This window comes from Rhinopithecus roxellana, chromosome 1, assembly GCF_007565055.1.
Source record: "Rhinopithecus roxellana isolate Shanxi Qingling chromosome 1, ASM756505v1, whole genome shotgun sequence".
NCBI lineage: Eukaryota > Metazoa > Chordata > Mammalia > Primates > Cercopithecidae > Rhinopithecus > Rhinopithecus roxellana.
The window spans coordinates 78,520,892-78,547,981 of record NC_044549.1 but is presented as its reverse complement, the minus strand read 5'-3'; the positions used below and the strand labels follow the sequence as shown (position 1 = coordinate 78,547,981).

General features: G+C 38.9%; 1 protein-coding gene across 5 annotated transcripts in view; it reads left to right on the top strand.

Moving 5' to 3' along the window:
* Positions 1-27,090, top strand: part of TASOR (transcription activation suppressor) — a 61,951-nt gene that overhangs the window by 27,532 nt on the left and 7,329 nt on the right. For 3 of the 5 annotated variants that reach the window (XM_030926349.1, XM_030926323.1, XM_010360450.2), the window contains exons 12-18: positions 7,253-7,325; positions 7,413-7,484; positions 9,047-9,748; positions 14,892-15,295; positions 16,514-16,658; positions 17,879-17,938; positions 22,916-23,844. In XM_030926349.1, coding sequence (XP_030782209.1) covers positions 7,253-7,325; positions 7,413-7,484; positions 9,047-9,748; positions 14,892-15,295; positions 16,514-16,658; positions 17,879-17,938; positions 22,916-23,844 — 2,385 coding nt within the window. The remainder of the gene's footprint in view (positions 1-7,252; positions 7,326-7,412; positions 7,485-9,046; positions 9,749-14,891; positions 15,296-16,513; positions 16,659-17,878; positions 17,939-22,915; positions 23,845-27,090) is intronic. The other 2 variants (XM_010360451.2, XM_010360454.2) reach the window with 1 other exon arrangement.

The following is a 27,090-nucleotide window of genomic DNA, read 5'->3' as shown; positions in this document are numbered from 1 at the left end:
TTTCCATGTTAGTACATTTTCTGTTTCTTGTATACATAGAAATATAATTGATATTTACATATTGATTTAATGCAGATCAATGTGAAATTTGAATAACGTGTTCATTTTTATACATTTTTGGGGGTTTCTATATAGAATTCATTATCTGGAAGGTAGACTTGTTTTATTTTATTCCTTTCATCTTCATAGCAGTCCCCCATTATCCTTGGTTTTGCTTCCTGTAGTTTCAGTTACCTGTGGTCAGCTGTTGTCTGAAAATACTATATGGAAAGTTCCAGAAATAATTCATAAGTTTTAAATTAGTTTTCAGTAGTAGCCTAATGCTGCATCACAATGTCTGTGTCATCAGCCTCACTTCCATCTCATCACATAGGCATTTCATCATATCACGTCATCATAAGAAGGGTGAGTACAGTACAATAAGATTTTGAGAGAGAGACCACATTATGTAATTCTTATTGTATATTGTTACAGTTACTCTATTTTTTTGGTGGGGGGACAGTATCTCATTCTTTTGCTCAGGCTGGAGTACAGTGGTGTGATATGATCATAGCTACTGCAGCCTTGAGCTCCTAGTCTTAAGTGATTCTCCCACCTCAGCCTCCCGGGTAGCTGGGCTGCAGGTGTATACCACCATGCCCAGCTAGTTTTTAAAATTTATCTATTTCTTTAAATTTTTGTTAGAGAATGAGGTCTTACTATGTTGCCCAGGCTTGTCTCAAACTCCTGGCCTTAAGCAACCCTCATGCCTCAACCTCCCATAGTGCTGGTATTACAGGCATGAGCCACCATGCCCAGCCTGTTCTATTTTATTATTAATTATTGTTGTTAGTCTTTTAGTATGCCTAATTTAAAAGTTAAACTTTATTATAGATATGTATACATAGAAAAAAACAGGGTTTGTTACTGTCTGTGGTTTCAGACATTCACTGGGGGTCTCGTAACATATCCTCTGCAGATAAAAGGGAACTACTATATACTGTTTCTTTTTCCATGTTAATGTGCAGTCTAGGATTTGTAGTAAGAAGCTGAATAAAAATGGTGATTGTGGGCATTCTTGCCTTCTTGATTTAAAGAAAAAAAATTCTTATAACATTTTACCATTAAGTAGGAAGTCCACAGTAGTTTTTTATGTTTTAAACATTGCTTCTCTATTTTTTTAAGCATGAGTGGATTTTGAATTTTAGCAGATGGTTTTTGTTTTGTGTCAGGCGTTGGGTTTATCAAGCTGGTCACACAGTATTTTAGGGTTCTGCAGAGAAACAGAACCAATAGTGTATGGTGGGGTGGTATGTAAAAAGAGAATTATTGTAAAGAATTGGCTCACACATTTATGGAAGCTGACGTGTCCCAAGATCATATCTTCAGTTAGCAAGCTGGAGACCCAGGAGAACCAGTGGTTTTAGTTTCAGTCTGAGTGTGCAGATGTGAGAACCAGGACTGCCAATGGTATAGTTCTAAGGCTGGCAGGCTCAAGACTCAGGAAGAGCCAATGTTTCAGTTCAAGTCTGAAGGCAGGAAACAGTTGATTTCTCAACTTGGAAGACAAGACAGGAGGAATTCTCTTGTTGTGGGGCTTAGGGTTTGCCTTTTGTTCTATTTAGGCCTTCAGCTGATTGGATATGGCCAACCTACATTAGGGAGGTTGGCCTGCTTTATTCAGTCTATTGGTTGTAAACTCATCCGAAAATAACTTGACAGGAACACCCAGAAAAATATTTGATCAAATACCTGGGCACTACCTGGCCAAATCAAGTTGACATAAAAAATTAACCATCACACATGGTATTTATTCTGTAGACCTACTAAGGTGAGTTATATTTATAGTTTTCCAATATTAAACTATCCCTGCATTGCTTGTATAGAAACTACTACCCTACCCCTGCCACAGCTTTTAAAGTAAATTGTGGGGTTTGGCTTTTGTTTAGGAATTTTGTATCTGTGATGATAAATGAGATTGACCTGCAATTTTCCTTTCTTATACCATCTCTGCCTTGTTGTTGTTTTTGTTTTTTTTTTTTTTTGAAGACAGAGTTTCGCTCTTATCCCCCAGGTCTGAGTGCAGTGGCACAATCTCAGCTCACTGCAACCTCTGCCTCCCGGGTTCAAGGAATTCTGCCTCAGCCTCCCAAGTAGCTGGGATTACAGACATGCTCCATGGCACCTGGCTACTTTTTGTATTTTTAGTAGGGACAGTGTTTCATCATGTTGCCCAGGTTGGTCTCAGACTCCTGGGCTCAAGTGATCTGCCTGCCTCGGCCTCTCACAGTGCTGGGATTACCGGGCTCACACTTTTTTGAGATTTGTTTTGCTATTTCTGTCTTAAGTCAGAAAAATAGTCAATAAATACTCAGTTGTAAGTACTGCTTTAATTGCATTTCACGTTTTAATGTGCAGTATTTTCATTATTCATTTCTGAGAAATTTTTATTTTTTAGTTTCCAATTTTTTTTTTAACTTTGATATATGATGTAGAGGTATATGTATAGGGAAACATAGAGAGATACTTTCATCTTTTTTTATTTCTAATTTAATTGCATTGTAATCAACAATGGTGGTGATTATTTGAAATTTGTTGAGACTTTAAGATCTATGTAGTTAATTTTTGTACATGCTCCTTCTGTGTTTGAGTTCTGTGTTTGAGAAAAATGTATAACCTATAATTGTTGGATGCTGGGTACACAGTTCTGGGTTGACAGTTATTTTCTTGCACTTTGACTATGCTGCAGTGTCTTCTGGCTTCTGTTTTTGTTTAGGGGTTAGCTCTCAGTCTAATTGTTGCTTTGTAGGTCCCCTGCCGCCCCCTGCCTACTTTTTAAACCTTTTTTTTTGTCTTTGATGTTTAGCAGTTACAGTATCTAGGTGTAGATTTCTATTTATCCACCTTGGTATATATTTAGCTTTCATACCTGTGGATTTACATCTTTTTTTCTCGAAAATTAGTTACCTCTTTTATTGTACTTCTCCCTCATTTTCTTTAGCCTGCCCTTTTTTTTTTTTTTTTTTTTTTTTTGAGACAGAGTCTCACTGTGTTGCCCATACTGGTGTTCTGTGGCATAATCGTGGCTCACTCCAACCTCCACCTCCTGGGTTCAAGCAATTCTCTTGTTTCAGCCTCCCGAGTAGCTGGGATTATAGGTGTGTGCCACCACGCCTGGCTAATTTTTGTATATTTAGTAGAGACAGGGTTTCGCCATGTTGGCCAGTGGTCTCTAATGCCTGACCTCAGGTGATCCACTAGCCTTGGCCTCCCAAAGTGCTGGGATTACAGGCGTGAGCCACGGCGCCCGGCCTGGCCTGTCTTTTTAGGACTCTGAAGAGGCATATTTTCCATGTCTGTCAACCTCGTCTTACGTTTTCCATCTATTTGTTTCTCTGTACTGCATTCTAATTAACTTCATTGTAACTGTTTTCTAATTTAAAAATCATATCTTTAGCTATTCTCATTTGTTGCTTTGTTTATTGTGTTTCTAATTTCACAGTGCATGTTTTTTATTTTTAAAAGTTATATTTGAATTTTTTTGGATCTGCCTGGTTATTTTATAGCAAGTTCTTGTTAATTCTTTCAGAAGTATTTAGTGAGTACCTATTATATGCCAGGCAGAATTCTAGGAGGTACACATTATATTCTGGTATTCTTGCTAATATATTTTTAAGTGAAATAAAACTCAGTGACATAAAATTAACCATTTTAGCCTTTTTTTTTTTTTTTTAATGGGCAGGATCTTGCTTTGTTATCCAGGCTGGAGTGCAGTGATGTGGTCCTGGCTCACTGCACCCTTGACTTTCTGGGGTCCGGTGAGCCTCTTACCTCATCCTTCTGGGTAGCTGGGGCTACAGGTGCATACCATCACACCTGCTTAATTTTTGTGTGTTTTGTAGAGACAGGGTTTTGCCATATTACCTGGGCTGTTGTTGAACTTGGCCTCCCAAAGTGCTGGGATTACAGGTGTGTACCACCGTGCCCGGCCATTTTAGCCATTTTAGAGTATATAATTCCATGGTTTTTTTAGTGGATTCACACTGTTGTGCAACTGTCAACACTATCTAATTCCTGAACATTTTCATCTCAGAATTCACTGTACATTCCCCTTCCCAATCCCTGACAGCCATTAGTCTACTTCTGTCTCTATGGATTTATCTGCTCTGGATATTTTATATAAATAGAATTAAGCAATATGTGGCCTTCAGTGCCTGGCTTCTTTTGCTGAGCATAATTTTCAAGGCTCATTGATGTTGTAGCATATAGCAGAACTTCATTCTCTTTTATGGTCCAGTATTCTTTCATTGTATAGATAATACCACATTTTGTTTGTTCTTTTATCAGTTATTTCCATTTCTTGGCTGCTATGAATAATGGTGTTAGGAACATTAGTGTAAACATTTTTGTGTGAAAATGTTTTTAATTCTTCCAATTATTTTATGTCTTTAAACATTTCATAGTGGATTATTTTACATTTTGCATCTGATAATTCCAATTTTTGATGCCTTTGAGTGTTTATATCTTTTTTTTTTTTCTGCTGAATCTCACTTTAGTATAGCTTATTTCCTTCTAAGCTTCTTTTTTTTTTTTTTTTTTTTTTTTTTGAGACAGGACTTACTCTGTTGCCTAGGCTGAAATGCTAAAGTGCGTGGCACAATCACAGCTTCACAGCTTGAACTCTCAGAATCAAACAATCCTTCTCCCACCTTAGCTTTCCAAGTAGCCGGCACTGTAGGCACATGATGGCACACATGGCTACTTTAAAAATTTTTTTTGTAGAGATGGGGGCTTGCTGTGTTGCCCAGGTTGGTCTTGAACTCCTGGCTTCAAGCAGTCCTCCCACTTCAGCTTCCGAAAGTGCTGAGATTACAGGCATGAGCCACTGTGCCTGGCCCATTGTACGTGTGTTTATACTAACTCTTTTTTTGTGGGGGTTGGGGAGTGCCATAGTACCTTTAATGTTATCTGGAAATTTAAAATAGTAGAATCAACTAATTAAAAACCCCACAGATTGGATTAATACTTTTTTTTTTTTTTTTAAAGAATAACCAAACAGCTAAAATAGAGGCAACAGGAGCACAATTTCCAGGATTTTTTTTTTCTGCAGAGCTGAATGGATTTCTTTGGGCTGAAGCCACAGATGCAACTGCTGAAGGCCTCTGTCTGCCTTAGTGTTATTTCTGATTATAGATTCCCCATACTCCATGGATTTTTAGAAACATTGGGACCCCTTAAGTACAGGAATCTTTAGGTTACTAGTAGTGGAATTTATAAAACCTGGTATTTGAGTGAGAGGTTAAAGGCATCTAATTGATTTTTGTTAGTGAGCACAAAACATGAAAATCTTACTTGTGCTTCCTAACTTTTTATTTCATCAACTAGGAGTTTGGGCAAAATATTAAAAGAAGTATATGATCTAAAATATTTTAAGTAAAAGTGTTTGTATCTGAAACAAATTTTTCAGTTACGTTGTCCACTTGTAGTATACTCTAAGAGACTTAGCGTGGCTATAAATGGTAGCCATAAGACACAGTTAAATGTCTTGGAGAGCCAATACTGTATGTCAGCATTATGATATAACTTGGCCTGAGGATTTTTTAACCTTGGCCCTTGGATTTTTAGGAAGCAAGGCCACCTCAGCACAGATGTAACTATTAGAAACCTTACAACAAAGTTTACCCTTACAAGAATATTTAAACTTCCTTTATAAAAGAAAGACCTGGTAACTGACCCTCACGGACTACAGGCAGTAAAAATGGGGAAAGATGCCCCAAAGTTTAGAATGATCTTCAGATGGAGACCTTCCTAGTCATTTGGTCATCTGACCCCCGACTTTATCTGGCCCATGCCACCAGCCTGCTTCCACTAAAATAAACTCTTTGAACACAGGTATCTATGACTGATTTTTGGCACAGATTGAACTGAAGGAGAAGTTGACCCTGGTGAAGGTGATCAACTAAGACTACCTGAAACCCCCCAAACACAATACCACTTTACTTTTGAGTGTTCAGTGTTTTTATTAAATGTGAATTAGTAGCACAGTTACTTTTTGTCCTCTGAATTATTAGTTTTTATACAGACATTGTTTACTGGAATTGTTTTAGTAGGAATTTAGGTAATACATGTTTTCTTTCAGAAGTCAGGTATCCTTTTGTGTTCAGTTGCCATGCTCAGTTTCTCATTTACCCAAAACATTGTGAAATATTGCAGTAGCCCCTGAAATGAATTCTTTGCATTAGATTGTTTTTCTGCCTCCTCCTGCACAATGCTGTCAAGTCTTTTTTGTTATTGTTGTTTTAAGGAAACACTAGCTCAAAGGCGTATGCTCTCAAGGACATTCCTGGCCAACCTGGCTTCTGGTCTTTTTACAGCTAACCTATGATCTTTCATTCCAGACTTGTCTTACACATTTATCCTAGTCTGTCCTCACCCTCTTGCCAGTGATAAATAACTGTGATGTTTGTAAACTGTCCATTATAACTCACCTTTGCTCATGGTGTTGCCTCTACTGAAATGGCCTTCCCGCAATCTCAGGCTCTTGTCAGTGTACCCATCCTTCAAAATCCACTTTTGATACACTTTCAGTAAACCTTTCTTGACCATCTTTTACTACCATAAACCGTATTTTTCTATTTCTGTTATTTTGTAAATCTCTTAGGGAACTTTTCCGTCTTATGTAGTTACTGGTATTTCTTGTGTTACTCTCTCTACCTAATTATAAACTTCTTGTGATCAAGGATCTTGTGTTGCTTGTATTTGGTTATCTCTAGGCAAATTGCCTTACATGTGAAAGTGTTCATGTAATGTGTGCAATTCGATTATGGAAACACATTGGGTTTGCGATTAGTCTGAACTCTTGGAACGCAGTGTTTCAAAGCGTGCTTTATATCTAGCATCTAGCACATTACTTTGGCCACAAATAAACATATCTTTTGAATTGATGAAGAAAATATTTGAAGTCTTTAGTTTGATTTTGGTCCATCCTTGTATTTTAGCTTCAGGGAAAAATTAACGTGGTTTTGCAGTTAGGGGAGTTCTTTCAGTAACATTTTCTCATTAATGTTATGAAAACCAAGGAATTTTTATTTGATTGGAATCCTGTTAATCAGCACAGTTGGTAGAAAGAGTTAATTAATTCATTAGCAATATTTTTTCTTAAAAGATGATTAAGAACTCTTTTTCTTTACAATTAGTAGAAAATGCTGTGTGTCTGCCTTATGGTGAATAATAATAAAGCAGATACAACTTCTTCCTTCCCCTCAAAATACAGGTTCTTGTTAAACCTTTGGGAGACCGAGGATACCTTTTTCTTCTCTCCCCTTATCAGATGGTTCCTCCATATGGTAGGTGGTCTCTGTTTAATTTTTATAATTCTTTCTTAACTTTTTAGTTAAAACACATTGCTAATGAGTTTGGCTTCTGTTTTTTAGAATATCAGACTGCCAAGTCTCGAGTCCTACATGCTTTGTTTCTATTTCAAGAACCTAGAAGCATAGTTACTTGTAAGTTCTTTGAATATCTAAATCTAGTTACTTATAGATACTTAACATTTCATTGAAATTTTCCAGATAACTCACTAAACATTTTGCCTTTCTTACATCATGTTTCAGGAAATACTGGGGGTTAAGAGGTAATTAGCAATATAAGACACAAATTATACGACTTTTTTTTTTTTTTGGAGACAGAGTTTTGCTCTTGTTGCCCAGGCTGGAGTGTAGTGGCGTGATCTCAGCTCACTGCAACCTACGCCTCCTGGATTCAAGTGATTCTCCTGCCTCAGCCTTCTGAGTAGCTGGGATTACAAGGCATCCATCACCATGCCCGGCTAATTTTTTGTATTTTTAGTAGAGACGGGGTTTCACCATGTTGGCCAGGCTGGTCTCGAACTCCTGACCTCAAGTGATCCACCTGCTTCGGTCTCACAGCATGGTGGGATTACAGGCGTGAGTCACTGTGCCTGGGCAACGATTTTTTTTTTAACTGTGAGAAATTATTTTGTGTATATCAGTGCTCTCATAAAGCTTGATTATAATTGTTATAGTACTGTAGCTTAGTTATGAGGGTTACTTACTTATTTTAGAGATAGGGTCTCACTCTGTTGCCCAGGCAGCGGTGTGATCATGGCTCACTACATACAGCCTTGCCCTCCCTTCTAGGCTCAAGCAATCCTTCTGCCTCAGCCTCGAGTAGCTTGGGATTACAGGCGTGTGCCAGCACACCTAGCTAAATTAAATTTTTTTTTTTTTTTTTCCTTTAGAAGCAGGATCTCACTATGTTATCCAGGTTGTTCTTGAACTCCTGGCCGGAAGCGATCCAACTATCTCAGCCTCCCAAGCTTTTGGAATTACAGGCATGAGCCACTGTGCCTGGTCTGTGAGGGTTTTGTATGATTATTTTTTAGCTTAGTTTAATTTTGCATTCAAATTTTAGTAACTCTAAAGCATAATTTGCCAGGATAAATATTAGACCATTCAAAATTAATAAGAATTTTTGGCGCTGATATAAGACAAGATTTGTTAACCACTTTTTCTAAGAATGAACATTAATTCTATGTATTAAGATAAAGTTCCCACTAATGGCTTTATTTCACTGTTGGATTAAGGATGAGTTTCTCAATTGTGGCTACTCAGCATCTGCATATCTGTTCATGTGAAGTTAGTTACTACTTTATATGAGGAAGGGATGACATGCAGGACTGTTTTGCTTGGAGCCTCAGATCTTGTTCTGTCTCTATTTCTTCTTACATGTTGCTTGCCACTATTTGAATTTCCTGGGGGCAATAGGAAGCGAAATCTTCAATGAGTGGGTGATTTTTCCTTTAAAAATGTGTTCTGCTCTTTCGTTTGTTTTAGTTTCTTATTGGCCTGTTACAAGTTCCTGGACTTTTAACAAGCATGCTATTCATGTATTTGCTATATTGTATGTATGTACTAGGGTACATACTCGTCTGGTTCAACATTAATGATAAATGTTTTTACACTTCTTTGGCAATATTTAGATCTGTATTTGATTAGTTTCTTGATTGCTAACATGGTTTGCTTTTTTTTGTTTGTTTTATTTACAGCACAAAAAGGTTCAACCAATGCAGCACCAAAGGAGAGGCATGAGAGCATGCCAGATGTATTAAAAATAGCTCAGTTTTTACAGTTTTCTTTGATTCAGTGTCGAAAGGAATTCAAAAATATAAGCACTATAAATTTTCATTCTGTTGTTGAAAAGTATGTAAGTGAATTTTTTAAGCGAGGTTTTGGTTCAGGTAAACGAGAGTTTATTATGTTTCCATATGATTCACGATTAGATGATAAAAAATTCTTATACTCAGCTCCCAGAAATAAATCTCATATTGATACTTGTTTGCATGCCTATATTTTTCGGCCTGAAGTGTATCAGTTACCTATTTGTAAATTAAAAGAACTATTTGAAGAAAATAGAAAACTTCAACAGTTCAGTCCACTTTCAGATTATGAAAGTCAAGAAGAAGAAGTGAATGGTACAAAAATGAAATTTGGAAAACGAAATAACTCAAGGGGTGAAACCATTATATCTGGAAAGCAAAGATCATCTCATTCTTTGGATTATGATAAGGATAGAGTCAAAGAATTGATTAATTTAATTCAGTGTAGGAAAAAGAATGTGGGTGGGGACTCAGACACCGAAGATATGAGAAGCAAAACTGTCTTGAAGAGGAAGCTTGAGGATCTACCTGAAAATATGAGAAAGCTCGCCAAAACCAGTAATTTATCTGAAAATTGTCATCTCTATGAAGGTAAAATATCAGATTGCTCTTATAATAACAACCAAAAATAAAGTAGTTCTGTTCTTTCCTGTAGTAGAGGGGCGTATGAATTAAAGCCTGAGGGCCAAATTCAGCCTGTCCACTATTTTTTAAAGAAAGTTGTATTTGAATACAGCCATATGTATGTAGCTGTTTTCATGCTGTAATGGCAGAGTTGGCATTGGCACTGAGACTGTATGGCCCACAAAGCCTAAAATATTTGCTACCTGGCCTAGTACAGGAAACACTTTACAATTCCTGCACTGGAACATCAGATTTCTAAATTGTTTGGTTTATGTTAACATGACATCATAATACTAATCAGAGTTCTTGTCCTTTTATATTCCTTAATTTGTATTTTTTTAATGATTATTATTACTATTTTTTGAGACGGAGTCTCGTTCTCTCGCCCAGGCTGGAATGTAGTGGCACAATCTTGGCTCACCGTAAGCTCCACCTCCCGGGTTCACGCCATTCTCCTGCCTCAGTCTTCCAAGTAGCTGGGACTACAGGCGCCCACCGCCACGCCCGGCTAATTTTTTGTATTTTTAGTAGAGAAGGGGTTTCACCATGTCATCCAGGATGGTCTCCATCTCCTGACCTCGTGATCCACCCGCCTTGGCCTCCCAAAGTGCTGGGATTACAGGCGTGAGCCACCATGCCCGGCCATATTCCTTTATTTTTATAGTTGAAGAAGTATGAGTTGAAGAAGTATAGTTGAAGAAGTATTAGTTGAAGAAGTATAGTTTAATAGTATTAGAATATTAGTATCTTTTAGGCTGTTGCATAATGAAAAGGAACCTTCTGAATTTGAAAATAAAATATGCATACACATATTCTTTTATACCCCAAGAATCTAGGAATATCTTTAGGTTTTTCTTTTTTTGTTGTTTTTTCCTTTGTTTTGTTTTGTTTTGGTTGACAGAAAAAGATAAGACATGTAAGGTGCTTGTTTTAAGTGTGTTTGTTTCAATATTGCAAGTCAGCTAAAACACTTTTATTTGGATTTTTAAGATCTTAACACTACTAGTTCATAAGCACGAAATTTTGTATTCAGAGAAAGTTGACCTAACAGTCCACATTTCCTGCTGCTGTTGCCCCTCTGAATGATTGTGGCAGAACTGAGTATTCTTACGTTTTTTTATTAAGCAACTTGTCTTTTCAAATTCAGTGTGTCTTAGTCTAGGTTAGTCAGATCAGTGTCTTTTTACACTTTTGCTCTTAGCAATCTGTATTTGTATCCTCACTTTTCACTTTCTTGCTCTCTTTATTTATTTGTTTTTGAGACAAAGTCTCACTCCATCACCCAGGCTGTAGTGCAGTGGCTCCATCTTGGCTCACTGCAACCTCTGCTTACCTGGTTCAAATGATTCTCATGTCTGAGCTTCCCCAGTAGCTGGAATTACAGGCACGCACCACTGTGCCTGGCTACTTTTTTGTATCTTTAGTAGAGACGGGGTTTTGCCATATGGGCCAGGCTGGTCTTGAACTCCTGACCCCAAGTGATCCGCCTGCCTTGGCCTCCCCAAGTATTGGGATTACAGTCGTGAGCCCCCACGCTCAGCCTGCTGTTGTTTAACTTTTTTATTGTCATATGGTATTCAATATGGTAGCCACTAGTCATATGTTGTTATTTAAGTTTAAAATGAAATAAAAATACATTTCAACAACCACACCATTGTATTAGTATAGAGAGAGAACATTTCCATTATTGCAGAAAGTTCTGTTTGACATTACTGTTCTTTGCTGTAACTATCATGGTTTTTTCATTAGTTAACCTGTGTGTCTCTCTTTCCAATGTTGTTATTCCTTGTCCGTGTTCTTTATCTCTTTGGTGGCCTTCCTGACTTACTACCTTCTTGCACCCGTTTCAGTATCATGTTCTTCTCAGTATTGCTTTGCTAATTTACTACCAATCTCATCTTATATACTTGCCTTTTAAAGCTTTGTTACAGACTAGCCATGTCCACCCATGTTTCCCACTCTTCTCTCACATGTCTTGGTTAAGGGTCATCTCTCTCTGCCTAGAGTATGTCATGGTCAGTCTTTTATTTCCCTCTTTTTTTCCTGAGGTAACTTTCATTTCTTTCAAGCCTTATATCTTTGCAGTTCATATTTCTCCTCAGCTTTCTGTCTGTTCTCCTTAATGGTCTCCTCCTTTAGTTTATGCTGGATTTGCAATCTGTGCTGAACCCGTTAGCACTTAATTGTCTTGTTGACATGTCTTGAGAGTTTTGTTTACTGTGTACTAGGTACTTTATGTATATGAACTCATTTATTAATAGTTATTGAGTAGTAGGCATTATTATCCTAATTTTGCAGATGAGAAAATCGTCTCAGATAAGTTAAATAACTTTACCAAAAGTTATGAAGTTAGTGGCACAATCCGAAGTCATTTCTGACTGACTCCAAAGCATTGTTCACAAACTGCTGCATTTCCTGTCACTGAGCACATAATATGCACTGAATAAATAAGATACTTATTTTTTGGTACTGTTTTTGTTGGTAACTAATTCTGTTTATGTGGAAAAAATAGTTGTGGGTAAAAATCAGGCTTCATCAATAGTTAAAATGAGAAAGCCATACTAATTATAATAGGTCAAACGAGAAATGGGGCAGAAGAAGAAGGGTATATAGCTTAACTGAAACTAGTGACTGTCAGACTTGCATTTTTAGGTGTTTCTCACTTACTTCTTTTCAAGTAATTTTGCGTACTTTGTTTCTGAAGGTAGAGATTTCAAGGTTGTATTCTAACTTTTTTTTTTTTTTTTTTTGAGACGGAGTCTCATTCTATCACCCAGGCTGGAGTGCCGTGGTGCGATCTCGGCTCGCTGTAAGCTCCGCCTCCTGGGTTCACGCCATTCTCCCGCCTCAGCTGCCCAAGTAGCTGGGACTACAGGTGCCCACCACCATGCCTGGCTACTTTTTTGTATTTTTAGTAGAGACGGGGTTTCACCATGTTAGCCAGGATAGTAATCTCCTGACCTCGTGATCCGACCACCTCGGCCTCCCAAAGTGCTGAGATTACAGGCGTGAGCCACTGTACCCGGCTGTATTCTAACTTTTAAAATACCCTGATCTTGATTTGGTGGTGAGCCCAGTCATTTTATGAGGTAACCTCCTAACCCATTCCCACCACCCTTTATAACTTTTAACATAAACTGTTTTGCGGTACAGTTTATATCAGTGTACCTATTTAAGCGCACAGTTTGATGAATTTTGGATAGCTGTGTAATCACCACTCCAATATGTAGAACTTTTTTTTTTTGTGATGGAGTCTTACTCTGTCTTCCAGGCTGGAGTGCAGTGGCCCGATCTCAGCTCGCTGCAACCTCTGCTTGCTGGGTTTAAGTGATTCTCCTATCTCAGCTCCCGAGTAGCTGGGATTACGGGCGTGCGTCACCATACCCAGCTAATTTTTTTTTTTTTTTTTTTTTTTTTTTGAGACAGAGTCTCGCTCAGTCGCCCGGGCTGGAGTGCAGTGGCCGTATCTCAGCTCACTGCAAGCTCTGCCTCCCGGGTTTACGCCATTCTCCTGCCTCAGCCTCCCGAGTAGCTGGGACTACAGGCGCCCGCCACCTCGCCAGGCTAGTTTTTTTGTATTTTTTAGTAGAGACGGGGTTTCACCGTGTTAGCCAGGATGGTCTCGATCTCCTGACCTCGTGATCTGCCCGTCTCGGCCTCCCAAAGTGCTGGGATTACAGGCTTGAGCCACTGCGCCCGGCTAATTTTTGTATTTTTAGTAGAGACAGGGTTTCACCATGTTGGCCGAGCTAGTCTCGAACTCCTGACTTCAGGTGATCCACCCTCCTCGGCCTCCCAGAGTTTTGGGATTACAGGCATGAGCCTATAGAACTGTTTTTTTTTTTTTTTTTTTGGAGATGGAGTCTCGCTTTGTCACCCAGGCAGGGGTGCAGTGGCACGATCCCGACTCACTGCACCCCCTGCCTCCTGGGTTCAAGTGATTCTCCTGCCTTAGCCTCCCGAGTAGCTGGGACTACAGGCGCATGCCACCATGGCCAGCTAAATTTTTGTATTTTTTTAGTAGAGACGGGGTTTCACCTTGTTAGCCAGGATGGTCTCGATCTCCTGACCTCATGATCCCCCCACCTTAGCCTCCCAAAGTGCTGAGATTACAGGCGTGAGCCACCGTGCCTGTCCAGAACATTTTTATATGTTGCTTTGTTTTCTTTGTTAGGTAGCTCACCCTGCTCTGCTGCTGATCTGCTTTTTGTCTTTAGAGATTAGTTTTGCCTGCTCTATAAAAAGTTTACATAATTAGAATCATACAGTATGCACTCCTTTGTTTCTGACATTTATTTTTGTTGTGGTACATTACACTCAAATTAGAAATCCTAACTCAGGTTTCACCCAGTCCCTACCCCAACACAACATTAAAGCACATGACTTTCTGAATGTTTGCTCCCTTTACAAGTTTTAAGATACATTGGTTGTTACAGATTATACAGATTTATAGTGCATGCATGGAACCATGTCTTAATGTGTGTGCATGGAACCATATCTTAACGTGTTTCCTCTTATAATGCTTTTTCTTGATGCAAATTTCGTGGAGATTTTTTCAAGATGATTTTATGTCTGTAATATCCTAGCTTCATTATGAATTTAAGTAATCTAGTCATTCAAGATAAGTTGTAGATTATAAGTGTGTCTGCCAGTGCCTTAAGGACAAAATATAGTAGGTATGGAAAAGATAGAAATCAAATTAAGTAATTTTTTTTATTAGCCTAATGTAATACGCATATAATCCTAACAATTGGCAAGATAGCAAGTACAAATGTTTCATCTCTTGTCAGGCATCTGGTTGACTTTGAGATTTTGATGGTAGAGTTAATACACATATTTAAAACCTGATGCATGAGCTTATTTTCCTATTGATAGAATGCTTAAATTACAATGAAAATTAAACTTTAATAGCAATTTTGAACTATGTGCAAAATTTTACAATTCTGTTTGTAAAGTGATGCGAATATTTGTAAAGTCTAAGCAAATTGTTTGGTTGAGTTCCTGACCATAAATGCTTTACAATAATTTTTTACATATATTTGATTTCAAAAATTTTATGCTGGTTTTTAAACTTAACTTCAACCAATGACTTTTCTTTCCTTTTTCTCAGAGTCTCCACAGCCTATTGGCTCACTTGGACATGATGCTGACTTGAGGCGGCAGCAGCAGGATACCTGTAACTCTGGCATTGCTGACATCCATAGGCTGTTTAATTGGTTATCAGAAACACTAGCAAATGCGCGCCATTCTGATGCATCTCTGACAGACACAGTCAACAAAGCCTTAGGATTGAGCACTGATGATGCCTATGAAGAGCTGAGGCAAAAACATGAGTATGAGTTGAACTCTAACCCAGATAAGAAAGAATATGAGCAGCCTACTTGTGGAAAAATTGAAAATGCACAGTTTAAGGGTACTCAGAGCTTATTACTAGAAGTTGATGCAACATCTAAGTATTCTTTTGCTATTTCTACCACCGAAGTCGGCACTGACCATAAGCTACATTTGAAAGAAGTAAGCATATAGCTGTTGGTTGTCTTTGTGTTTGTGAGTGTGTGTGTGAAAGTGGTGCTGTGAGTATGCTTCAGGGAATGATTTTTTTCTTTGAAAAAGAAATAAAATGCACTTTTGAGTAAAGGTGCCTGTCTAGGATCGTACTTCCTAAGTTATTCCTTGTTACAAAGAGATAAATGCTGAAATAGTTTTCCTTCCTTCCTTAGAAGCTTAATATATTGTCTACAGTTTACTTGTGATAAAGCTAAGGTGGAACAATCTATTAATATTTGTCAGAAATGGCTTATTGGGAGTTAATTCCTTATTGTTTCATAATAAAGTTGAATTATCAAAACATTGGCTTTCTGCCGGCACTAACAGAGAACCCAAAGGTGAGACAGGTGAGGATACCAGTCTCAATACAGCAGTGTAACAAAGTTAGGTACTTGGTATTTCTTATGCAAATAGGAATGGGACATAAGTAGCCTTTAGGATTACCTCTGAAGTGACTCGCAGCTTTGCTTATTGGAGTGTTCAGTATATTTATGATATATGTTCAGAGTGCTGGTTTGTAGCTGAGAAGTAGCCTTATCTCCTTAAGTAGTTGCTGCGTCACTGGGGAATAGTTCTAGGATGGCACCATATTCCTATGGGCTTACTTCTTCATTTACTGTCTCCTTTTTCTCTTCCTTGCCTTTGTTTAAAAGTTGTATGCATGTCCCCATTCTTTCTCCCATGTCGTTTTGGGGATATTTATTTCAAGGGGAAGATGATGACAGGAAGCTTATTTGTTGGGGTATGTAAGGTAGGCACTGAGGAACTAACCTGTATTAATATTTTTCTGATAACTTTTGTATTTTTAATCAAGTTGATGGGGGGCGGGGGCACGGGGCGAACCTAGCACACCATTATAACTAAAGTTTTATTGGAGCACAGCTATGTCCATTTGTTTAGGTATTGCCTGTGGTAGACTTGAGAGTCTGGCCTGCAGAGCCTAAAATATTTACTGTTTGGCACTTTAGCATAAAAGTTGACCAATCCCTGTTCTAAATTAACATAAAATTAAGTTTTGAGGGAGAAGTTATGTTTTAATTTTGAGACTAGAGTGTAACTTTACCATGTTTTTACACATTTGTAATGTTTAGATTGAAGCACGTGAATTTACTGTGAAAAAAAGTTTATTCTTCACACTAAAATGAAATGAAAAGAAAGTTATTGAGTGTGTACTTTGATTTTTAGGATCCAAATTTAATTAGCGTGAATAATTTTGAAGATTGCAGTTTGTGTCCCAATGTTCCCATTGAACATGGATTTCGTAGACAACAGTCTAAGTCAAATAATGTTGAAGAGACTGAAATACATTGGAAACTGATACCAATTACAGGTAAGAAAAGTATACTTGGACTTCAGTTTGCTTCATTTTACTTTGAGACCAGTTTCCTGAAAGTTTCCTTCTGTTCTGGATTTCATTCTTGGGTCACTAGGTGCTTCATCTTACTTGGCACTGATATCTTCAGTGTCTTATTTAAGTAATACGATGTAATACTTAAGTAATACGAAGTAATACTGAGTGTTGCTGTTCTTGGTCAGCATCAGCAAGCACTGGCAAAATCACCTTAAAAACAGGGATTTAAGACACACTGTCTCTGTGGAATTTAGCATGCAGACTGCTGAATGAAGACTGTTGGCAGAAACTGAGTTTTTGATAAGGTGAGGTAGCTGCAGAGATAAAATGGTGCTCTTTGGACAATCAATTAAATGTTGTCTTCTCAAACTTACTAAACTTCACTGTAACAAGCTGTCATCTAGTAAGTGATAATGTTGAGGTTCATCTATTAGAAATTTGATTTCTTAATGCTGGATTATCTTAAATAAATTGGATTATTATCTTAGAGAATGGCCTCAATGATCACATGTAAATGTTATTGAACTATGAGGCAAAAAGTTTAGCAGATGTTGAAATATTATTTTTTTGGTAGCATCCTAATTTCTCCGTGCAAACACGCACATACAAACACAGAAATACATACACTTAATATATCAAGTTCTTTCTCTTAAATATTTTTGGAAATATTTTCAGGGTATACGTCTTTTCCAGTCCTACATCTTTAACCTTTTAAAAACAATAGCAGCAGCAAACAACTTTTTGTTACAAAGTAGACTGGCCTGTGAACTAGACTAGAACCTGCTGAGACTTCCGAGGACTCAGAAGAATTTATAAAACTTTATGAGTTCCCATGGGCTTTAGCACCATCTTCTACTTAACACCTTTCTGGAGGGCAGGCGGCCTGTAGGTGATGATAGAGGGAACCTAGTATTGTTTTATGAGGTGGAAATACCAGCTTGAGTGGGAGAAACAAAAGAAGTAGTTGATACAAGAAGGTTATCCTAACCGTTTCTCATTTAGACACCTTCATACTTGGTGTTGGGTCATTTGAAGGTAAAGTGTCAAGTGTTGATATTCCATCATCACAAGTATGACCCTTCAGATTATTTTAGGCAGAAGAAGGAATGCTTGCATTTGTTATCACTTGGGGTTGTCTGAAAGGTGCTTAGTAGGTATCACTAATGTCTGAAGAGAGTCTAATGGATGCTTTCCCTCAGGAGGGAATGCAAGAAGCCCAGAAGACCAGCTGGGGAAACATGGTGAGAAACAAACACCAGGTGAGAAGGCTTGCTTTTCTTTTCTTCCCAGTGTGCCCTTCTTCAGGATTGCTACTTGCATTTCTGATACTCCATCAATAAGGGCATTGACTTAAATTTTTTTAATTACAGAAAATTTGGACACTACCATATTTATTTGTATGTAAATCATTACTTGAATTGTATCCAATATTCTTACTATAAAGAGTGTTCAAATAAGTCACCAAATATTTATATAGATTAAGTTTTCTTCACCCATAGTAGAGTCTATCTTACAGTATGATTTGGAAAGACCAGAATACATTCCTAAACCATTTGTGCAGTATATCTTATGAGAAACTCTTCTTTGTTTTTGTTTTCGTTTTTTTTTTTGAGATGGAATCTTGCTCTGTCACCCAGGCTGGAGTGCAGTGGTGTGAGCTTGGCTTGCTGCAAGCTCTGCCTCCCAGGTTCAAGCAATTCACCTTTCTCAGCCTCTCAAGTAGCTGGGATTACAGGCGCATGCCACCATGCCCAGCTAATTTTTGTATTTTTAGTAGAGACGGGGTTTCACCACGTTTGCCAGGCTGGTCTCAAACTCCTGACCTCCGATGATCCACCCGCTTTGGCCTCCCAAAGTGCTGGGATTACAGGCTTGAGCCCCCGCGCCTGGTTTTCTTTTTTTAAAATTTAAAAAAAATAGCCAGGAGGGGAAGCCATTTATATTTTAGGTATACTGTTCATAGTCTTAACCTAGTTGTTCTGATTGTAAAGCTGATTTCTGCAGGTACTTTAAATAAGAGATTAAGAAATTTGGATTTCAGAAACAATTGCAGATATTACTGATTAGCTAGTTGGCAGTGGGTACCTAGGAGATAATCTTTGAGATTTGTGGATTCAGCTTCTTTGTGGATTCAGCTTCTCTGCAGATGCTCTTGCTTATAGTTTGGTGGTGATATTTTTTATGTTTTCAGTTTTATTGTATCTGACTCAGAAATTAAAGTGTTGTTTTTTTATTTGAAAGAAATATGAAATGATTTTCTTACTACATCTTTGTAGTAATTTCTTTGCTTTGGGAGTTGTTTCTCCCCTGCCCCGCGCGCCCCCCCCCCCCCCAATTAAAGTTACTAGCTTCCTTCAAGAAAATCTTTACCATCTCCTAGGAAAATTATGGTTTAAAAAAAGAAACCATGAACAACAGATACATAACATAGAGGAAAGTTTACAAATTTTTTTTTCTTTTTTCCTCTGACACAGAATCTCTCTCTGTCGCCCAGGCTCTAGTGCAGTGGCATGATCTTGGTTCTCTGCAAGCTGTGCCTCCTGGGTTCAAGCGATTCTCCTGCCTCAGCCTCCCAAGTAGCTGGGATTACAGGCATGTGCCACCACACCCAGCTAAGTTTTATATTTTTAGCAGAGACAGGGTTTCACCGTGCTGGCCAGGCTAGTCTCGAACTCCTGACCTCAAGTGAGCCACTGAACCTGGCCACAGATCTTTATTGTACAGCTTTTTGAAATTTTACATATGTATATGACCACCACCCAAATCAAGGTATAGAACGTTACTAGCATCCTAGAAGATTTTCTTCCGCATTCTCCTAGTTAGTACTCTCCTTGTTGCCAAGTAATTGCTAATCTAACTTCTTTTACCATATATTAGTTTCGGCTGCTGTTGAACTTAGGATAATTAGAGCCTACTCATGTCGTCTCTCATGTTTGGTACTTTCATGCAATATTATGTCAGGACGTGATCAATGTTTTGCATCTATCAATAATTCTTTTCTCATTAAGAACAGTAGAATAGTAGTTATCTTTTTTTTTTTTTTTTTTTTTTTTGAGAGTCTTGCTCTGTCGCGCAGGAGTGAAGTGGCGTGATATCGACTCACTGCAACCTCTGCCTCCTGGGTTCAAGCGATTTTCCTGCCTCAGCCTCCCGAATAGCTAGGAATACAGGCGCGTGCCACCACGCCCAGCTAATTTTTGTATTTTTAGTAGAGATGGGGTTTCACCATGTTGGCCAGGATGGTCTCGATCTCTTGACCTTGTGATCTCCCTGCCTCGGCCTCCCAAAGTGCTGGGATTACAGGTGTGAGCCACCGTGCCCGGCTAGTAGTTATCTTTCTTATGCTTCAGAATGTTCCATCAGCACCTACATTCGTTTTATTTGGGGATATCATCTTGATATTTTGTAAGCTAAAGTGTAGACATCTGACTGGTGGTGCCTTTAGAGAACTCACTACTCCCCTTTCACTTAAAAGTTAAAATACTGCAATTATTTAATGGCAGTAAGTTAAAAAAAAAACAAAAACGTGGTGGCTCATGTTTGTAATCCTAGCACTTTGGGAGGCCAAGGCATGCAGATCAAGAGGTCAAGACATTGAGACCATCCTGGCAAACATGGTAAAAACCTGTCCCTACTAAAAATAAAAAAAGTTAGCTGAGCGTGGTGGCTCGCACCTGTAGTCTCAGCTACTGGGGAGGCTGAGGCAGGAGAATTGCTCGAACCTGGGAGGCAGAGGTTGCAGTGAGCCGAGATCGTACCCCTGCACTCCAGCCAGGTGGCAGAGCGAGACTCTGTCTGAGAAAAAAACAACAAAAGCATTATTATAGATTGACATGTATGTGTGTTTTCAATCACTTATAGATGGAGATCTTTTCAAAGTAATTAAGTTTTTTTTTCCTTTTATTTTTGTGCAACAGAATCTTGCTCTGTTGCCCAGGCAGGCTGGAGTGCCATGGTGCAATCTTGGCTCACTGCAGCCTCCGCTTCTTGAGTAGCTGAGATTACAGGTGCCTGCCACCACGCCTGGCTAATTTTTGTGTTATTTTTTAGTAGAGACGAAGTTTCACCATATTGGCCAGGCTGGTCTCGAACTCTTGACCTCAGGTGATCTGCCTGCCTTGGCCTCCCAAAGTGCTGGGATTACAGGCATGAGCCACCGCGCCTGAGCAGTTAAGTTCTTAATAAAATCATACAGGGAAATTTGTGCAAAATAAAATTAGGTTGTGATTATTTATATTTTATAAAGGGATCTATTTGGTTTAGAGGTTTTTAATTATGGAAAATTCTCCATGTGGATTTAAATTATATTGCAGGTTAAAAATATCCCCTTTATTTATAACCCTTCAGGAGTAAACTTACTGGTTTGTTGTTTAGCTGTACATTTTGGGAACCACTGTTTCATTTAAAGTAATAAATAGCCAGGTGTGGTGGTATGCACCTGTAGTCCCATCTGCTTGGAAGACTGAGGCAGGAGGAATTGAGGCCAGAAATTCAAGGCCAGTCTGGGAAACATAGTGAGGCCCCATGTCTAATAAATAATTAAGAACTTTTTAAATTAAGGTAGTTCTCCCCAACCCATATGTTTTATGAGATGCAATTCAACATTTTTTCATTGAATATATTAGATATTTGACATGATACATAATTCAAGAAGTCTAAAAATACTTCAGAAAGTAATACTACCCCAGCCCAGGTCACTTAGATTCTTCCCTGTATATTAGCCATGGTTACCAATTTCTTGTGTATCCTTCCAGACACTTTATGTGTACTAAACCACATTTTAATGTTGCAGATTTAAGATATTCAGGATATTTAGTATTCCTAATTATCTTATGGAACTTGGATTTTCTGGTTTATCAATTTCATACAGTTCTAATTCTTATCCTGGCATGTTGGATATTTTGTTCCCCTCTCACCTCCGCCTACAGACCTACCTTGAGTCTTTTCGCTGTGCTGACAAATTGCCTTTGCAATAGTTAATGAGTGTACTGGTTCAGGATAACCACCAGCATTGGTAGAGAATGTCATAAGCTGACTCCTAGTGAGTCCATTTAAACCTTTTCTAGTGTGATGAGTGTGAGCAAAATCTTTACTGTAGGTTTGAAAACTACCTGTACCTGGACTTCCTAATTTAAAGGCACCATTTTCTATAGTACAGCAGCAATTTGTTAGGGAATGTTGGCCAAGGCTTAAGGAAAATCAGTAATTTTTTAGCGGGTAAAATTGTGTATAGGTCTTCTAAGCAAAGATCATGAGTTTTTGTCTTTTCCTAAAATATAACACTAAAATTGAAGTTAAATGTTTTTCAAACCCTTGTTGCTTAAAAATGGAATTTGGGTTCCCTTTTTCAAACGTTTCAAAAACATACTTTGTTTGAATTTCGGATTTTTTGGGGGAAAGTTGATCTTTTGGGTTGAGCTATTTGTCAAGAGTGAAAGGTTTTAATCCCATTAGTATCAGCTAACCATAGTATCAGCCAACTTCAGTATCAGCCAACCTCTGTATCTCAAATGAGGTATAGCTATCCTCTTTTCTCTTAGAATTATTTCCAAACAAAAGGAAAATATTTATGAAAGGACTGTCAAAAGTGTGCAGCTGTGAAATATGTTCTTCTCTTGTCTTATTATTGTTCGTTTTATTTCCTGATAAAATGAAATCCCTGACATAACAGGAAATCTACATAGCAACCTCATAAGTGAGAACAAGTCTGAAAGCAGATATAAAATTAATTATCCTAGATCCTAGATGCAACTTTTGACAGTTATTCCCACAACATTTCTGTTTAGTGTTGTTACAATTGTCTTACGCTCAGAATTCTCACTAAGGGGCCATTACCATAGTAGATATTACTTGGCAAATAATAAATACAGGGATTGAGCAAGCTGATGCAACTGACCATCTTGATTAAAACGTGTATTAAACTTAGATCTACAGAATGGTAGGGAGGCAGAAATAAGCAAATGACTTAATTTGTATTGATGCCAAATTGGTGTTTCCTTGAGCACTTCAAAATGGCAGAGTTGTTAACTCTAGCCACAACTCTTAAGGACCATCCCATAAGTAGGGCACATAGGGCATAGAATTCATACCAGAATTTTAGGATTTTATTTTACTTTCTAATATATAATTAGTTCTTAATGTGTGTTAACCCTTTTTTTCCCCCCAATTTAAGGGTTTGTGTTTTCATATGTTATATTTTTGGATTGCTCTTGTAATAATGAACTCTTCCTGTATAGGTATGAAATCACCAGAAGAACAACTGGTGTGTGTGCCACCACAGGAGGCCTTTCCTAACGACCCCCGGGTAATAAATAGACAGAGAAGTTCTGATTACCAGTTTCCATCCTCTCCATTTACAGACACACTAAAGGGCACCACTGAGGATGACGTGTTGACAGGTCAGGTGGAGGAGCAGTGTGTGCCAGCAGCAGAGGCAGAGCCGCCTGCAGTGAGCGAAACCACAGAGAGGACAGTGTTAGGAGAGTACAATCTCTTTTCTAGGAAGATAGAAGAGATTTTGAAGCAAAAGAATGTTTCATATGTCAGTAGAGTTTCCACACCTATCTTTACAACACAAGAGAAGATGAAACGGCTTTCCGAGTTCATATATTCTAAGACTTCTAAAGCTGGTGTGCAGGAGTTTGTAGATGGTTTGCATGAGAAGCTAAATACTATTATTATTAAAGCATCAGCCAAGGGTGGGAATTTGCCACCAGTCAGTCCTAACAATTCTGGTGCTAAGATAGCATCAAATCTTCTGGAAAGGCATGTCATACCAGTTTCCTCAAGTGACTTCAACAATAAACATCTCCTTGAGCCACTGTGTAGTGATCCTTTGAAAGACACCAACTCGAATGAGCAGCATTCCACTTCGACTTTGAGTTTAACCGAAGTAGAAATGAACCAGCCTCAACATGCCACAGAGTTAACGGTGACTTCTGATCATACTGTACCTGGTGATATGGCCCAGGAACCAGTAGAAGAAACAACAAAATCCCCCAGTGATGTAAACATTTCTGCTCAACCAGCTCTTTCAAATTTTATAAGCCAGCTAGAACCTGAAGTATTTAATAGTTTGGTTAAAATCATGAAAGATGTCCAGAAAAATACTGTGAAATTTTATATTCATGAAGAAGAAGAGAGTGTGCTCTGTAAAGAAATAAAGGTAACTAAACGAGAAGGTAATAGTAATGCTGTACAAACTTCTCTTGTTGGTGTGACCTGTATAAAATGGAAGTTTTTTGTGTTTAAATGTTTACCATAGGCCAGGCATGGTGGCTAATACCTGTAATTCCAAAACTTGGGAGGCTGAGGCAGGAGGATTGCTTGAGGCCAGGAGTTCATGACCAGCCTGGGCAACATATAACATATAACAAGATCTTGTCTCTTAATAACAAAATAGGCGTGGTGGCACTCTACTGTAGTCCCAGCTGCTTGGGAAGCTCAAGTGGGAGGGTCACTTGAGCCCAGGCATTTGAGATTACAGTTAGCTATGATTGTGCTAGCTTAGGTGACAGAGTGAGACCCTGTCTCTAAAACTAAATAATAAAAATAAATGTTGATTGCATATCTTCATAATTTAACTCAGGGTAGAATAAAAGAGTGGTAAGTCCAAGTAAATTCAGAACTTGTGGTCTTAATATGTTAGAATTTAGAATCTTGTTTTACAGTGTCATTTATGCACATACCTTTTAAACTGTTGATTTGAAGGTTTTAAGTGTTTCTTGGAATTTTTTTTTTTTTTTTTTTTTTTTTTGAGACGGAGTCTCCCTTTGTAGCCCAGGCTGGAGTACAGTGGTGTGATCTTGGCTCACTGCAACCTCTGCCTCCCGAGTTCAAGCAATTCTCCTGCCTCAGCCTCCCGAGTAGCTGGGATTGCAGGCATGCAACACCATGCCCGGCTAATTTTTTTTTGTATTTTCAGTAGAGACAGGGTTTCACCATGTTGGTCAGGCTGGTCCGGAACTCCTGACCTCGTGATCCACCCGCCTCAGCCTCCCATAGTGCTGGGATTACAGGCGTGAGCCACCATGCCTGGCCGTTTCTTGGATTTTTAATGAAGAGGAAGGAAAAACAGAGAGGAAAAATTAAGTTGCCAGGGTTTATCTCATGGGATTTGATCAATCACATAGAAAAACAAACTGCCCAGAGTTGGCCTAATGATAAAACTTTTGGTACTTCTTGATACCCTAGCCATGTTACATTCCCTTTAGCCTTTATTGATCGAGAAACCTGATAATCTTGAAAGACTACTCAGTCACGAAAGATTTCTCACTGTGAGGTGTATTTTTTCTACTGAAGCTGCAGACTAATATTTCAGATATTTGGTTGAAACACACAGATGGCCAGGTGCTGTGGGTCACGCCTGTAATCCCAGCACTTTGGGAGGCCATGGTGGGTGGATCACGAGGTCAGGAAATCGAAACCATCCTGGCTAAGACAGTGAAACCCCGTCTCTATTAAAAGGACAAAAAATTAGCCGGGCGTGGTGGCAGGGTCTTGTAGTCCCAGCTACTTGGGAGGCTGAGGCAGGAGAATGGCGTGAACCCAGGAGGCGGAGCTTGCAGTGAGCCGAGATTGCATCACTGTACTCCAGTCTGGGCAACAGTGCAAGACTCCGTCTCAAAAAAAACACACACACACACACACGCCTTTCTGTGTGTCTGTATGTTAGACATAGATATGTAAGTTTGTTACCAGTAAGTAGGTAAATGGTAACACATTGGAGCAATTGTATTAGTGGTATAATATTAAAATTAATACTCAGTAAATTATGGGATTTTAATTCCTCAAGGGAATGCCTAAGATTTTGAAATAAATGCCTGCTCTCATTTATGGAGTTTACTTACCATGACTGGAATTTCATTAGAGGAATCAGAGGGACCATGGGCTTTATAGCTACTAACATGTCCTAAGCCTTTTGTCAGTTTGGGCATCTCTGAGGTCAGCATGTTTCATGTGACGTCACCTGATCAAGACCTGAAGAACATAGGAATGACATGAGTCAGAGTACTCTGTTGGGCTTTCCTGATTCCTAATGGTTTCTTGGGAAAATGAAATGAGACCTCTAGGAATTCCTTGGTTGCATTTCTGCCCTACATGACTGAATGTAGAGTTTCTCAACTTTTCCCTACCAGCCAGCAATAAGTTCCCAAGCACAGTACTCTTTGGGGGCATAGCTGCATATTGGTTTGGGGCTAGATGAGAGAATAGGTTGGGCACAGTTCCCAGTGTGCTTAACCTAATTCCATCTCCTTCCACCCCCACATCCCCCACCCCCTGCTCCTTTTTTTTTTTTTTTTTTTTTTTTTTTTTTTTTTTTTTTGAGACGGAGTCTCGCTCTGTCGCCCAGGCTGGAGTGCAGTGGCCGGATCTCAGCTCACTACAAGCTCCGCCTCCCGGGTTCACGCCATTCTCCTGCCTCAGCCTCCCGAGTAGCTGGGACTACAGGCGCCCGCCATCTCGCCCGGCTAATTTTTTGTATTTTTTAGTAGAGACGGGGTTTCACCGTGTTAGCCAGGATGGTCTCGATCTCCTGACCTCGTGATCCGCCCGTCTCGGCCTCCCAAAGTGCTGGGATTACAGGCTTGAGCCACCGCGCCCGGCCTGCTCCTTTTTTTAAAAAGATTTGTAACACACCTATTTGACATTTTAAAAAATTTATTTAGTGAGATGGAGTTTTGTTCTTGTTGCCCAGGCTGGAGTGTAATGGCACTATCTTGGCTCACTGCAGCCTCCACCTCCTGGGTTCAAGCAGTTTTTCTGCCTCATCCTCCCAAGTAGCTGGGATTACAGGCACCCACCACAACGTCCAGCTAATTTTTTGTATTTTTAGTAGAGACGGGTTTTTACCATGTTGGCCAGGCTGGTGTTGAACTCCTGACCTTAGGTGATGTGCCCGCCTTGGCCTCCCAAAGTACTGGGATTATAGGCGTAAGCTATCGCACCCAGCCGTGACACTTAGATTACGGGGATAGGAGATGCATTTCCTAATGAAATGTGCTTTTAATTTTTTCTGGCATAGAACAAGTCATTTCTGTCATTTATATAGAATAAAAGAGCATTCTTTGTTTTACGAATCTGACAGAAAACCAGATTGAAACCTTAATTCTTTTAATCAATATCCATTGGAAATACTCCAGGAAAAATACTACAGTAAAAGACTTTATGAATAAAAATGTAAACTTTAAATATTTCTGGAGTCAAACTGATTTATTATATGAATTAAACTGTCTTATTTTAAATGAACTTAAAGGTTCTTAATGTAAGAAGACATCAAAAATTACCAGGAGGGAGGCTGAGGTGGGCGGATCATGAGGTCGGGAGATCGGGACCATCCCGACTAACACGTTGAAACCCCGTCTCTACTAAAACTACAAAAAATTAGCCAAGCATGGTGTCGGGCACCTGT